This window comes from Gossypium hirsutum, chromosome D06, assembly GCF_007990345.1.
Source record: "Gossypium hirsutum isolate 1008001.06 chromosome D06, Gossypium_hirsutum_v2.1, whole genome shotgun sequence".
NCBI classification, from domain to species: Eukaryota; Viridiplantae; Streptophyta; class Magnoliopsida; order Malvales; family Malvaceae; genus Gossypium; species Gossypium hirsutum.
The window spans coordinates 11,833,705-11,849,195 of record NC_053442.1 but is presented as its reverse complement, the minus strand read 5'-3'; the positions used below and the strand labels follow the sequence as shown (position 1 = coordinate 11,849,195).

The 15,491-nt window shown below is 32.8% G+C and overlaps 1 protein-coding gene across 1 annotated transcript; it reads left to right on the top strand.

The window, feature by feature from the left end:
- Positions 1-4,790: 4,790 nt before the first annotated feature.
- On the top strand, positions 4,791-12,995 carry LOC107901178 (dolichyl-diphosphooligosaccharide--protein glycosyltransferase subunit STT3A). The gene is made up of 23 exons (XM_016827079.2): positions 4,791-5,096; positions 5,379-5,441; positions 5,563-5,618; positions 5,716-5,787; positions 5,905-6,010; positions 6,101-6,151; positions 6,389-6,484; positions 6,679-6,738; positions 6,821-6,934; positions 7,701-7,787; positions 8,262-8,365; positions 8,778-8,873; positions 9,235-9,355; positions 9,450-9,530; positions 9,616-9,747; positions 9,855-10,088; positions 10,804-10,947; positions 11,315-11,501; positions 11,576-11,673; positions 11,895-11,974; positions 12,066-12,153; positions 12,461-12,550; positions 12,701-12,995. The coding sequence occupies exons 1-23, from the start codon at positions 4,956-4,958 to the stop codon at positions 12,764-12,766; spliced, it is 2,367 nt and encodes a 788-aa protein (XP_016682568.2). The 5' UTR covers positions 4,791-4,955; the 3' UTR covers positions 12,767-12,995.
- The last annotated feature ends 2,496 nt before the right edge of the window (positions 12,996-15,491 follow it).

Sequence of the window (15,491 nt, the reverse complement as noted above, 5' to 3'; positions counted from 1 at the left end):
AAGTGGAATATAATTTATGTAATATTTTCCCATGAAAATATAAAGGATACTATGTCACATTATTTAAATGGTTGAAATTCTTTTTTTAAGGTTAGTTAATATTTTGGACTAAAAACTATAATAGAGGTTTTAGGTAATAAATTCGGGAAAAAAAATTTAGGAGCTAAAATTAAAAAAATGGTATATTTTAAGAGTTAAACCGTGAATTAGCCATGTATATAAGGGTGTAAATGAATAGAACATTCGATGAATTGTTCGTGAACCGTTCGTATAATGTTCGTTTATTAAGCTAAATAAACGAGTATGAATAAAGTTTTTATGTTCGTTTAAAACGAATGAACACGAACAGAGGTGTGTTTGGTTCGTTTGTGTTCACAAATAATCTCATTTAAAAGCTCGTTTATGACTCGTTTATTTATTAATGATATTTTCTTATAAAAATATTAAAATAATCTCCTTCTATTTTTATATTTGCAATCATTGTTGATAATTTGACAAAACAAATTATGGGCAATGTGCTCTAAATACTTTACTCGATTGAAACAAACAATAATATAAAATTTAAAAGTAATGAAAGAAAAACTAAAAATATAATTTAAAAAAGCCTTAGCTATCGTACACTTTCTTTCTTTATGACTAAAAACTGAAATTAAAGTACCCTTTCTTTTTCCCATATTTTTTGGTACGATGCATTTTGATTTTTTTTTTTAAATTTGTGTGAATCTCTTTCCTTCTTACTTTACTTTCTCTCTCGACCAAATATAAGAAAGTGAGAAGTCAATATCGATTCAACTTGGATTCAGCTTAATTTCATCTTCAACTCAAGAATTTGTTGCATCTTTTGATAGATTTCATCATTCAACCTCATCAGTCATCACAAATACTCGATTTTTATTTCCCAACGGTATGCAAAAGAGTTTTCTTTTCCTTTTTTTTCATATATTAGCAATATTCATATCCTCCTAAGATTCGACTCTTTCTAACAGTCTCTCCAAAAATGATGTTCGAGAAGGCTGCAAAGAGTTCGGGGGAGACATTTTCAGATCTTTATTTGTGGTATACCATTTTCTTTTATCTTATTTAATCAATTTGTTTTAGTGTAAATTAATGTTGAGACCTTTCAAGTTGAAATTATAATTTCGTAACTATTATTTTGCTATTATTATCTCCAAATTTAGCTTTATGAGATATTGATTTAAACCTGATGCACATTGTTGTTGTTCATAACCCGATGATTTTTTAAAGATATTTAATATTATTAATAATAAAATAAAATGATTTGACATGGTGATCTATTACTTGTTTAGCCCATGTGTATTATTACTTTTATAGAGCTTGTTTATTAGATTTGGTGTTGTCCATTAATATTGATTTAAGTTTTAATTTTTAGGTATGTCTTATAACTCGGAACAATGTCATTATTCCTATTTGTGTACTGATTCTTCATCACCGATGGTTGTCATTGAAGGAAATAAAATTTCCAATGCTTGGGATACTACTCATGAAAGACCAACCCTTGAGGAGGTTGAGTCTTTGGGTAATATTGAAGTTACCACTTATACGAGGAGAAATAGAAAGAAGACATCAATTGTGTAGAAGGAACTGGTCGTAGTTAAACTTGCTGATGGGACTAAAAAAGTGCAGTGTAATCACTGTAAGATTAAACTTGCCAAGAACAAGGATGGTACAACTACACAATATAAAATGCATTTAGATGGTTGTATGAAACGTCAGGTATCTTTAAAGGGACAAGACAATCTTTTTCTACCATTGTAAGAACCTAGATCTGACAGTGCGAGTGGTATCTAGACTTGAAAATATGACCAAGCAAAGATTAGGGAAGTTGTTTCTCACATGATAATGGTTCATGAGTTGCCTTTTGCGTTTACTGAGTATGAGATATTCACTTTGTTGATGAAAACTGCAAGTTCTCACTATGTAAGAATTTCTTGTATTACAACAAAAACTGATTGTTGGGCAAGTTATGAGGTTGAGAAGAAGAGGTTAAATGGATTGTTGAAGACAATGGATAGGATTAGCATTACAACTAATATGTGGAAGTAAGGTCAAAAGATTCAATACATGGTTTTGACAGCTCATTTTGTGGACTCAAATTTAGATTTGCAAAAAAAAAGTTTTGAACTTTGTTGATGTGCCTCCTCCGCATAGTGGAGTTGTTGTATATGACACATTGTGCAAATACTTACAAAACTAGGGTATTGAAGGAAAAATGTGCTCAATTTCTGTGGACAATGCTTCTTACAATGATGCAGCTGTAAGGATGTTGAAAGATAGCCTTTCATTTTATAAAAGGCTTCCTTTGAATGAGAAATTATTTCATGTCCGTTGTTGTGCACACATCTTGAATCTATTGGTGCATGATGGTCTTTCCAAAATTGAAAATGTAATTGATAATGTAAGGGAAAGTGTGAAGTACATCACAACATCTACTATGCGTTTGACTATGTTCAGTGATATTGTTAAACAACTTCAGTTGCCAAATAAGAGGTTGATTTTAGATTGTTATACACGGTGGAATGCAACATATGCTATGTTGTCATGTGTATTGGAGTTTAATGATGTATTTCCGCGATATGCTCAACGAGATGTTATAAGTATTTTCCAAGTGATGAAGATTGGGTGAGGGTTGAGGAAGTTTGTTCTTTCTTGGCACTTTTTAATGAAGTTACCAACATTACCTCAGGTAAATAATTAAAATATATCTAGTTTTATTTTATTATTTCTTAATTTTCATTTATGTTATTTAATTTAATACATGGTATTTCCTTTATAAATATTATGTTTTGAATATCCAACTTCAAATTTGTTTCTTCTTGAACTTTGGAGGATCAAAGAGTTATTGATGGAGAAATCTTTGAGTGAGGAACTTTGGATGAGACAAATGGTCGATGAAATGCAAAGAAAATTTGATAAATATTTAGGTGAATGCAATTTGCTGATTTCTATTGCTATTATACTAAATCCTAGGAATATGAATAAGATGAAATTGATTGACTTCAGTTTTCATGCTATTTATTCTGAAGAGGAAGCTCCTAGACACATTCGCATTGTGGGTGATAGTCTATATGAGCTTTATAAGGAACATGTGGATGAAAATGCAACAGCTAATGTTGGCACATCAATGGAAAATGATATGCATGAAAGTGGTGTTAGCAATGCTTCTACCACTAGTAGAATAGGCAAGAGAAAGGTTATGACTGGGAGATCCAAAGTTGAGAGATATATTAGGAGTGTTGACACAGTTGACAATGTTAAGTTTGAACTAGATATATACTTGTAAGAAAGAGTGTTCATTTGTAAGGAAAACTATGGTGATTTTGATGCCTTAGAGTGGTGGAAGGTTAATAGCCTCAAGTTTCGAATTTTATAAAAAATGGCTTGTGAAATATTGTCTATTCCTATTACCACGGTGGCTTCAAAATATGCTTTTAGTGTTGGTGGTAGAGTGATTAATGCTTAGGAACTGATACGGTGCAAATGTTACTTTGTGGTTCTGATTGGTATTGGAACTTTTATGGGTTGAAAAAGAAAGTCAAAGTGAGTAATTTTCAAGTATTTGCTCTATTTATTTAATATTTGAAATACTATTTAATTTGGTCATCTAATTTTAATTTTTTATGTAAAGCAAAGTAGAAATTAAAGAGATTTCTTTACTTTGAAGTTAGAATTTTGAATTGAAGTTAGAATTTTGAAGAATTTCCAAGGTAATTAATTTTTAGGTGTGTACATTTTAGGTTGGTGTTTATGAGAAGTCAGTGAGCATTTTAACTTGGTTGGTGTTTGTTCAATAGTTTTGTATGAATATGTTTTTAACTTTTCTAATATGATTATCTTCGTAAGGCAATTTTACATTTTAACTAGTTGTATCCTCTATAACCTTATTTTCTTTAATAATAATAATTATAATAATAATAATAATAATAATAATAATAATAATAATGGATCAAACAAAAAGTTTTTATGTTGTTGCATTATTGAAATTGGTGGGTGAAACTCATGAATTTTTTGATTTGATATTTTCAGGATGTGGTATCACTGGATTCATTACAAGGGAATGTTCTATTTATGTTGTCAACTTTTCTAGTTGGTGTTTACTGTAGTATTTATGGTGTTATCTTTTTGAATTGCTTCTCTTGTAATATGTTTTGTTTTAAATCGATCAAACTACTTATTTGCAACTTAGTTTTTTTATGATATTACAAATGCCTCCTTCAACTTTAGAACTCAACAATTCTCATGTTGAAATGTAAGTTTTATTTAGTTGATTTTGTTTTATTTAAATTTATTGTTTGTTTGTTTAGTTAACATTTGCGAACATAAACGAATATGTTCGTGAATGTTAAACGAACATGTTCGCGGACGCTAAACAAATCGAGCCCGAACACACCAAATAATAAATAAATCGAGTTTAAACATGATATTAAAAATTTAAACGAATATGAACCGAACATAAACAACTTCAAAAATAAACATACGAACACGAACATAGCCATGGTCGTTTGAGTCCTGTTCATTTACACTCGTGTATATATGATTTAACCCGATTTTGTCCTTGGAAAAAAAAGTATTCTATATATTAATAGAAAGACAAAAAAGATACAAGATGTTTTTCTTTTCCTCCGAAAAACGTCCTTTGTATTGTTGGCAAATAGCAAGTCAAATAACACTAAGACATGTGGCAAACCACGTAGCACTTAACCAATCGGCTGTCCGTCCGAACAGGGAATGCCACGTTTCATTATAAGGTCAAATACGATATTCATACTCATTTCCTTAACGGAGGGAGCACCCGCACTCCTTGTTGTCTCTTCCAAAGTCTTCTTCAGTCTACTCAATACAAAAGTCACACACAAGTACAAACGCAACGCTAAACAGCCCCTTCCATACTTCTATCTCTCTTTGTCTCTTCGAAAGTGACCGCTGATTAGCCGTCAATGGCGGCCCCGGAGACCTCAACCGCTGCCGTCCCAACGCTGTACACCAACAACACCTTAAGAAATGCTTTCGGCGGCGTTCTCTCTTTCTTCATCCTCCTCCTTATCGGTGTTATGGCTTTCTCGATCCGTCTATTCTCCGTAAGATCTTTCATTCCCCACGCTTCGAGATTCTTCTAGATCCGATCTGTATTATTATTCTTTTTAAAAAAACCATTCTCGCCGTTAGTGAAATTGAGCTGAAGATTGACTCATTTTTGAAGATTTGTTTTTCCTATTTAAATGATTTCTCAATTTGAATCTTCTTCTGTTCGGATGATGGGAAATTCGGAGGAATGGGAGGGAAAAATTTATATTTTGTTGCAATTTTGGCTAATGAGCTGCTTAATTATTTGAAACTCTCGTGAACTTTTATGCTTTCAGGTTATAAAATACGAGAGTGTTATTCACGAGTTCGATCCTTACTTTAACTATAGAGTCACTCAGGTCAGTTGACTCAATCTCGCCTCTCATTTACAAATTTACAAATTGCTATTTTTGGTTCCTTTATAGCCATTTCGCTATTTTTGTCAATTTTTTTGGTGCGTGGTTGTCTTGTTGGTTTCAGTTTCTTGCTAAGAATGGTATATACGAATTCTGGAATTGGTTTGATGATCGAACCTGGTAATCATTACTTGGTGGTTAATTTATGATGTTTATGTTTTAGCTATGTTGTTACTTAGATTTCTGAATAGCATGTTTGTGTTTTGGTATAATCGAGGTACCCTCTTGGGCGTGTGATAGGCGGAACTGTTTATCCTGGATTAACTTTGACTGCTGGCACCATATGGTGGTAAGCTTTCCTGAAGGTTAATACGTAACAAGGGAAAAACTATATTAAATTTTGTTATTAGTTTTGTTCGTTTAAATTTTCCCTTGCATTTGACTTGCTTTTTCCCTGTTGCATCAGGTTGTTAAATTCTTTAAATATTCCACTGTCTGTGGAGACCGTTTGTGTTTTCACTGCTCCAATATTCTCTGCTTTTGCTTCATGGGCAACATACCTTTTGACTAAGGTCTTTTTTTTGCCTTATGTGTATAGTTAGTTGTTATATGGTTGTTCACCTCAGTTACTTTTTGTTGATATTCTATTGCCATTTTCATAGGAAGTTAAGGGTACTGGTGCTGGGCTGACAGCTGCTGCTCTTTTGGCCATGGTAAATCATGCAAGAGATATATTTGCATTATTATTCATTCATTATAATCATTTTGAACTTCAAGTTTGAATAACAGTGACTGAGCATCACTGCACTTTGATACATAAAACTTACCATTGCTTTTACTGGCTATATATGTGTGTCTGTTGACAATATTTGGCAATGCATTTTATGAACTTATGGTGTTGATATGTCTTATGAATGCATCTTTGTTCAGTTCATTGTTCTTCCTTGTAGGTTCCATCGTATATCTCTCGTTCCGTGGCTGGTAGCTATGACAATGAAGCTGTAGCAATATTTGCTTTAATCTTCACCTTTTATCTTTATATAAAGGTCAGACTTTGACTAAAGTAAATTTATTGGATTTCTTATAAATTTGCATTCTGATGCTTGAGGTACAATCTGATTTACCCTACTGGCAATTAGTATTCATGTTTTATATGTGACCTGCTATTTATTCTGCTTGGATTTTCCTTCTATTAGTTATTTCATGTCTGACCATTCTCTTCATTATTGGTTATTTGCAGACATTAAATACTGGATCCCTGTTTTATGCCACCCTAAATTCAATCGCATACTTCTATATGGTAGGTTCTTTTGCTGTTGTTTAGCCAAGTTCTTATTTTCACTCCTTGTTTATGTTTCTCAGTTGATTATCTGTTTTTCCAGGTGTGCTCTTGGGGAGGATACACGTTCATTATTAACCTCATTCCAATGCACGTACTTCTATGCATTGTAACTGGTCGTTTTTCTTCTCGGCTGTACATTGCATATGCTCCTCTTGTAAGTATCTAGATGACTTAGGGAGCTTCAAGTACTAGTGAATAATCAACAGGAATGTTTTCCAGTATGCTACTGAAGAATCATGCTAACAGTTGTCAACAACTGTTATCATTTTGAAAAAACTGATGTTTTGTGAAAACCTTGAAGGAACATGCTTTTGTTTTGTTGATGTTTATATATTGGTTAAAATGTGCCTATAGTCCCTGTACTTTTTGAAAATTAGGAATTTAGTCCCTGTACTTGTTTTTAGGAGTTTAGCCCCTCTACTTTTCCGATTTCAAAATTCAGGTCCAACTGTTAACACTGTTATTTTCTTTTTTGGTTAAATTTGTTGCTGTGACATTTTGAAATAAAAAAACCACTCACTTGGTAGCCATGTAAATTAAAAAAAGATGTTGTAATTAACGTGAATTTAACCCCAAAAAAGAAACTGTATTAATAGTTGGACTTTGATTTTGAAATCTAAATAGTAGAGGGACTAAATTCCTCGAAATACAAGTACATGGACTAAATTCCTAACTTTTGAAAAGTACAGGGATTATGGGTATATTTTAACCTTATATGTTTTATAGATACTTGGAACTTTTTTAAGGATTTATTTATTCTTTACATTTAATTTTGACCTTCACTTTGTCTATGAATAAAAGGTTGTCCTGATAATAACGGTCCCACTTAATGATGTTTGCAGTCTTAAAAAATTTACCTTATTTTTCTTGAATAGATGACCCAGATCTATTTGGCTTCCTGATTTTGCTTGAAACTGCAGGTTGTTTTGGGAACACTGCTTGCTGCTTTGGTGCCAGTAGTTGGGTTTAATGCCGTCATGACATCGGAACATTTTGCATCATTCTTGGTGAGCTTCCTCATCTATTTTCCCCTGAATTACAGGTTGCCTTTTTTATTCTCTTACTTTTCTTGTTGCAATTCATTTGTATTGTCAATCTCAAGTATTTTAGCCTGCCTGTCAATAACCCAATCAACTGTGACCTAGTCACATTTTCTTCCAAGCATTCCATGTTATTGACTGTTCCAGTTGCGGATTTAGTTCTGTGGCCAACTATTGTGCTTAAATGCCCAGTGGCATTAAGGATTCAAAGAGGTGTTTGTGGGCTTTAGAACAAGTGACAAATAAAAGACTAGTTTTTGAGATCTTTTTAGAGTGTAATAATAAAATCAAGAATTCCTCAATTCCTCAAAGCAATATTCAGATTGCTGAAATACTTCACGTATTTCCCTTTTCCCCTCTCACTCCCTCCCCTTCTTGTAATTCTTGGTTCATTTGATGCTACTCCTTGCTCTTTGATCTATTATTGTCTTCCAACTGCAGGTTTTCATTATTATCCATGTGGTTGCTTTTGTGTACTATATCAAAGGGATTCTTTCCCCCAAGATGTTTAAAGTTGCTGTGACACTTGTTGTATCTGTTGGCCTGTAAGCTTTCCTTTCCTTCTGCTACTGTAAGTTTTTCATGGTAACATGAATTGATATACTAATGCCAACTAACAACAAAATGTGGCAAGTATATTACGATTTAAACTTTCTTATTAATCAATTCATCTTACATTGAACAATAATTACTATTTAAAGTTGCTGTGACGCTTCCTGTATCTGTTGGCCTGTAAGCATTTCTCTTCTCCTGTAATATTTTCAGGGAAACATGAATTGATATACTAATGGAAACTAAGAACAATATGTAGCGAATAAGTTAAAATTTAATCTTTCTTATTAATCAATTCAACATACATCCAAAGATAAATTATTTTCCTTCTGGACTTGCTCAGTAACTGATACGCATTTTAATTAGATGGAGGATTACATGACCTCGTATAATTTCTGTTCTCAGGGCAGTATGTTGTGCTGTTATAGCTGTTCTTATAGCATTAGTAGCTTCCAGTCCAACGAAGGGATGGAGTGGACGAAGCTTAAGTCTGCTTGACCCGTAAGTACCTAATTCATTCCATTATCTTACATGCTAATGTGCTTCGGGTGAAACTGTGAATGAAGAGGTGGTGGTAGGACCTGTAATAAAGGATGGTGCAGTCTGATGCACCTTGAAACTGAAGTTATTCTGACATCTTGGTTTGGATGAATCTATTTTGGAGGGGACCTTTGTTCTGTGTCAATTGTATAAACCTAATACATGAATGAGATGCCAGAAAACTATCTGATCTGTTTAGCATTTAGTGGGTGTCCTATTCAAACAGTATTTTCACTTTAATCCCTTGTGCCATTCGTTCAGTCAATAGTTGTTCAAAATTAGCTGTGTAACTTCATTTCCATTTTTTACTGCTTTTTGACAGGACTTATGCAAGCAAATATATACCGATAATTGCTAGTGTTAGTGAACATCAACCACCTACATGGCCATCTTATTTCATGGACATTAATGTTTTGGCATTCTTAGTTCCAGCTGGTATCATTGTAAGTCTCAAGGTTTTGGAACATATTGGCTTTTTGCCTATAACTTAAAAGTTTATGCAGTATAATCTATAATTGTTCTTTCCCTTGTTGGAAGGCGTGCTTTTTACCTTTATCAGATGCAAGCTCATTCGTGGTCCTCTATATTGCAACATCTGTATATTTCTCTGGAGTAATGGTAAGAGGAAGATGGACACAATCGATTTCAGGTCATTAATTCCATTCCTATGTCCTAATAATGTGGAGCCTCTCTAATCATACAGGTACGCCTTATGCTTGTGCTTGCTCCAGCTGCATGTATCACATCTGGAATTGCTCTCTCCCAAGCTTTTGATGTTTTCACTGGATCAATTAAGTTTCAGCTTACTGGGGCATCAAGCAATACTGAAGTTGATGTGAGGAGGCTCTATTTATCCATTAGAAGTTTGTACTTAACCAATCATTTGATGAATTAATTTAGATACAGGACTAAGATTCTTTTCTGCTGCTTCTGATCATGAAGGCTGCGGAAACTAGTTCCTCTACTGCTGAATCACAGACTGATGCAGTGAAGACTGAAAAACCTGAAGAGACAGCAAAGAATCGACCCTCAAGGAAGAGCAAGAAGAAGAAAAGGGAGCATGGTGAAAAACCTTCGACCAAAGCCAAAGCTGAGAAGAAGAGGCTTCTTGCTTTGCCTTTGGAGTCATCTGTGATTTCTCTTCTCCTACTTGTCTTGTTGGGTGCTTTCTATGTGGTACTTTGGTTTCCCTTTTATCTCCTCAAGTTTTACTTTGTAGGCTGTTATGGCTGTGATATGATGTTGATCTGTGTTCTAGTTGTTATTAAGGATTTGTTAATTAGCTGTTTTCTTACCTTCTACATGGATATAAGTTATTGTCAGTTAGGTGTAGAACCTGCATTAGGTGCATGAGCTCAGCATTGGAAGGGTGTGAGAAGAAAAAGAGAAAGGAATGATGACTATACTCATACGTGAGCTCAGCTTTAAGTTTTTTTTCTTGGGCCAGTTGATGAACTTTTAAGTTTTTTTTGTTATCTTCTTATGGCCAGTTGATGAGCTTTAAGCTTTAGAGTTATTTAAGAAAAATGTAAATCTCTGTTGAATTCTTGTCATATGTTACTATGCTGTATTCATATGGAATAGTTGAGAGTTGGTCTTGTTTAAGATGTGTCATATAAAGGTTCCTAAATGGTAGTTAATGATGATTAATCATCATGGAATTTAAAAGCTAGTGGTCTCTCTCTTTTTTACAACTATTTGGCTGCCTTGATGTTCTCTTACCATGGTCACTAGAATGCCGAATTTAGAAGTTCTGATAGAAATATATATTACACACACACTAAGTATTTTTTTTCACTGGAATTTCCTTTTCTTTCATTCCTTTTTTTTTCTCATTACTTGTTGATTTAATTGTAAAATCCCTCTCACACTTGTGCACTTTCCTTTGCAGGTTCACTGTGTTTGGGCTGCAGCTGAAGCTTATTCAGCTCCCTCAATTGTTTTAACATCTCGTTCTCATGATGGTCTACATGTTTTTGATGATTTTAGAGAGGCTTATGCATGGCTGCGCCATAATACAGATGTTGATGATAAAGTAAGTTCTCTTGTGTTCTTTCTCATAGATTTCAAACATATTGTATTTTCCAGCTTTGGAATCAGTTTAGGCAACCAGTCTGATGGGCAGGAAGTTTTTCTTGATTCCCATACATTTGTGGAATAAATAATGAAAAAAGAATACTTCAAGCTTTGTGAGCTATGTTGATATGCTGAGCATATAATGGGTTGGCTCTGATTCCTTACTGGTGATGTTTTTGCTGATTTATGTGTTTTCCTCTTATTGTTCCCTGGGGTGAACTATTTTTGCACTTAGGGGCTTACTTTTTGTTGAATATAACATATTCAAAATAAGCTGGGGGTGAAAAGAAGTTTAGTTTGACTGTGCTAAGTGAAACTCCTTGCAGGTTGCCTCTTGGTGGGACTATGGTTACCAAACCACTGCTATGGCTAATCGCACAGTCATTGTTGACAATAATACCTGGAACAATACTCATATTGCAACTGTTGGTACTGCGATGTCTTCTCCTGAAAGGGCAGCTTGGGAAATTTTCCACTCTTTGGATGTAAAATATGTTCTAGTCGTCTTTGGAGGTTTGAATTCTTCTTTGTTTACTTGAAATGGGCTTCCCTAATATATTATTGCTGACATTTACTTCACTCATTAGGTCTCGTTGGCTACCCCAGTGATGATATTAACAAGTTCCTCTGGATGGTTCGAATTGGAGGTGGTGTGTTTCCTCATATCAAGGAACCTGATTACCTGGTAAGTTCTCTGTGCTAGCACTGCCATAAAAAACCACAGTAGTTCCATTTGTTGGTTTTTCTTTCTTTTATGGAGTCCAAATCCCGAAATAATTCCTTGGTGATAAAATGTCACTGCACTGAGTTAACACTGGATGCTTTATTCTCTCTAAGGAAAAGGGTAGCTAGTTATTTCACTTGTTATAAATATTAACTGTTTCATGACTTGATTACGCTCTACAGAGAGATGGCCAGTATCGCATTGATTCCCAGGCCACTCCCACCATGCTAAATTGTCTAATGTATAAACTCTCTTATTACAGGTCTGTTGCTGTTTGCTTTTGAGTTTATATGTAGTTTTTATCAGGTTTGCTTTTAGCCTAGGTGCTTCATCCCTTGATTACCCGTCTACAGGTTTGTAGAAACTGATGGGAAAGGCTTCGATAGAGTTAGGCAGACAGAAATTGGAAAGAAATATTTTAAGCTCACTCATTTCGAGGAGGTAAGATGATTGTAATTTTCATTTTATTCAGAGAGCACCTCCTGCAAATCATGAAAATTTGCCAATAATATTTGTTCAAATAGTTTCTCCGTGAAACATGTTATGATGTGATACTATTGGAGAGAGAAATTTTCCTTGTTTTAGTCTTCACATTGCTGGTTGCTGATGTCTGCAAATTAAAGATTAGTCGCCATTTGGATTGTTCAATAATTTGATATTATAACATATGTGGCGGATGAGTACTGATGATTAGTTGTTTCTGTTCAAGTATTTTCCTGATAAGTTTCTCTCTCCATCTTTTTTTTAGGCATTCACAACTCATCATTGGATGGTTCGGATATATAAACTGAAGCCTCCGAAGAACAGGATTCGAGGAAAGACGAAGAAATCGAAATCGGTACATATTGTCAATATATTATCTCCATGATCCACACACAGACACACTGACACAATGATTCTTCCTATTTGTAGTGTATCATAAGGTCTAGTCTGATGTTTAACCTATGCATTTTTCAAAAAAAAATTTAATCTTTATATGTTTTGGCAGAAAACTAGCTCAACAACAAGCAGTCCTAAAAGAAGTGGAACGAAAAAGAAGAATCCATGGCAGTAAGAACACAAATATTTTATAACAATGGTGAAAGCATCTGTACTCAATAGGATTGTACGCATGAGGGAGCCTTTTAGAGAGATGATCCAGTTATTCAGGCAATGGTAAGGTAATTTTTCCTCAAGTAGAAATACAACCAAGACAATCAAAGTAAAACAGGATTTGTGGAACACTTGACTTGATCGCTATAATCTTTACTAAATCATCGTAACGTTTAACACATTAAATTTCAGGGAAAAGTGTCATTTTTCTTGTTAGGTTAGTTTATAAATTTGTTTACTTCACACTATCTTTTGCATGGTTTAACAAGCTTAATATATTTATAACATGTTCCCCTTATAAATACTTCATTTTAAACACTTCTTGATTCCTATGGTTCTTGTAAACCAAGAAAAGAAATGCATGATCCAAATATTCACCTAAAATGGAGTTTACCTTTTCAGATGATATTAACAGGTAGAAAGATGTTTAGCTTGGTTTCGAAGTTGTATGTGGTTGAATTATTTTATTTGTGATACGTGGGATTAGGAATTGATTTTTTTTTTTAAATTAAAGAAATTTAATCTCTATTAATTTCAAAAGTAAACATCTAAAGATAATAAATCACAATATTAATGTTTTTTTTCGGTCAATTTTACATAAATTGATTGCTACAAATTTAGTCTTCATAAAAAAAAACTGATTAAATTCTCATGAGAAATTTGCACTTAATTGAGCCTTTAAATATGAAAAATTAATCAATTAAGTTTTTCTGTTAAACAAACTAATCAAATGAGGACATGTAGTGATTATATTTGCATTATTTTGATGCCAGCAAATATTTTAAAAATAATTATTTTTAAATAATTATTTAAAAATTTGATTTTTTTGGATAATTATAAATAAATTCTAGAAAATTATAAAGCATAAATCAAATTATTAAAATTTATTAAAAACATAAGTAATTTTGAAAAATATTAAAGTTTTTAAGGATATTATTTAAAAATTGTTTAAAGCCGCATTTAAAATGAACCTAGAGAAATGATTGCTCAAATGCATTTGAACTAGGACAACCATTTATTTAGGTTCATTATGAATGTTAATTTTAATAATTTATTTTAAATATTCTACCACAAACAAGTGATCAACCAAGCAAATCCAAGTTTCAATTCCGGTTAGCTCGGTCCTCAAGATTCGGAGCTTCAATAGAGATAAAGTAGATATTACCACCTTTCTAATGCTATAATAAACACGAATTTTGATTAACTATACTAATCGAAATCCTCTCACAAAGATACCTTATCGAATTTGTAACATCAAGTCGAAAATTCGATTCATCACAAAATCAATCTCTCCGGCCCTCCTAAACACTTTCAATCTTCAATATTAGACCAAATACACTTATACTAAGCATCAATTTCATCTTGAAATTAATTTCACAAAATTTTAGAAAATCGGTTCATGAAGATGATGAAATTCAGATTTCTTTAAACTACCTCATAAATCATGTTTAATCTTGATAAATAAGATAAAAAAAACCTTTTAATAGATCCATTTTGAGTTGGAACATCCATTGATTTGTGGATTTTCTCTCAAAATTCAAGATTCACCATTAAAGAACCATGTGTTCTTGGAAGAAGATGACATTGATAAAAATCCTTTAATTAACTCTCAAATCATGTGAAAATATTTCTAATCATCATAAAAATAAGTTTAGGATTGAAGATTACCTTTGATTCGCTCTAAATTCGTTGATTGAAAATCTTAATTCAAGAAACTTGAGAAATTTCAGAATATTTTTGACTACTTTTGAAAATAATTTCGAGTGAATTGAGAGAATATTTTGAGAAGGAAATTGGTTGGATTCATTGTCTGGCTAGATACGTTAGTTTTAAAACTGAAACAACCCACTAGAAATTTAAAATTGGGAAATTTGTCTAATGACCACTCTCATATTTCCCTTCATCATTTAATTATTTTCCTCCAAAATTCTAAATTTTAAGGTTTATTAGCCATATAAATACTCTAAATTTTCCCTTGTTTTACAATTAAATCCTATTTAATTAATGTTTAAATTTTACTCAAATTATCCCAATAAAAAATATTTTAAAATTCTTTTTCAACCCAAATTGATTATTTTCACTAATAATTTTTTAAAATCTTTAAAATTAATTTTTTGAAAATATATTTTTTAATTTTTCTAATTATTATTTAATCGATTTTAAATAAAATTAACCTCTTAAATAAAATTAAAAATTACTAGAAACCCTATAAATTTTTAGTTTTACACACAACCCAAAAAATATACCTAAAACTACTAAACCCGGTTTAGGGATATTACACAACAGAACATAGAAATACATATGCCCCTTGCTTATTATCAATTCACATATGAACCATTTGAGGATGAACCTGGATAATCTCTACATTAATATTATCATTTCGAAAAAAGCCAAATACCCCCAACAAAACCCACTGCTTCTATTCTAAAAGAATTTTGAAAGCCTAGCTTCCCAATAATTACATCAGCCCTATGCCCACTGCCACGAGTTTCAACAAAACTTAATAAATTAGGAGAAAATTCTCTTCTATACTCCTTCACGAAATTATGAAACCTTGAGTGGCCAATGTTGGGTCGTCGGGACGCCCGGTGGTGCAACGAAAAAAATTATTCTGGCGATCCAAACTAGGAAATGTTTGAAAATATGCCTTTTGAAATTTGAAAATACGAAGGAACCACTGCTGATTT

Bases quoted from the DNA above. Each gene is read 5' to 3' on its own strand.
- LOC107901178 (XM_016827079.2), top strand. From the start codon at position 4,956: ATGGCGGCCCCGGAGACCTCAACCGCTGCCGTCCCAACGCTGTACACC. The intron at 10,948-11,314 runs GTAAGTTCTCTT...AACTCCTTGCAG, and splicing joins ATACAGATGTTGATGATAAA to GTTGCCTCTTGGTGGGACTA. The intron at 12,154-12,460 runs GTAAGATGATTG...TCTTTTTTTTAG, and splicing joins AGCTCACTCATTTCGAGGAG to GCATTCACAACTCATCATTG.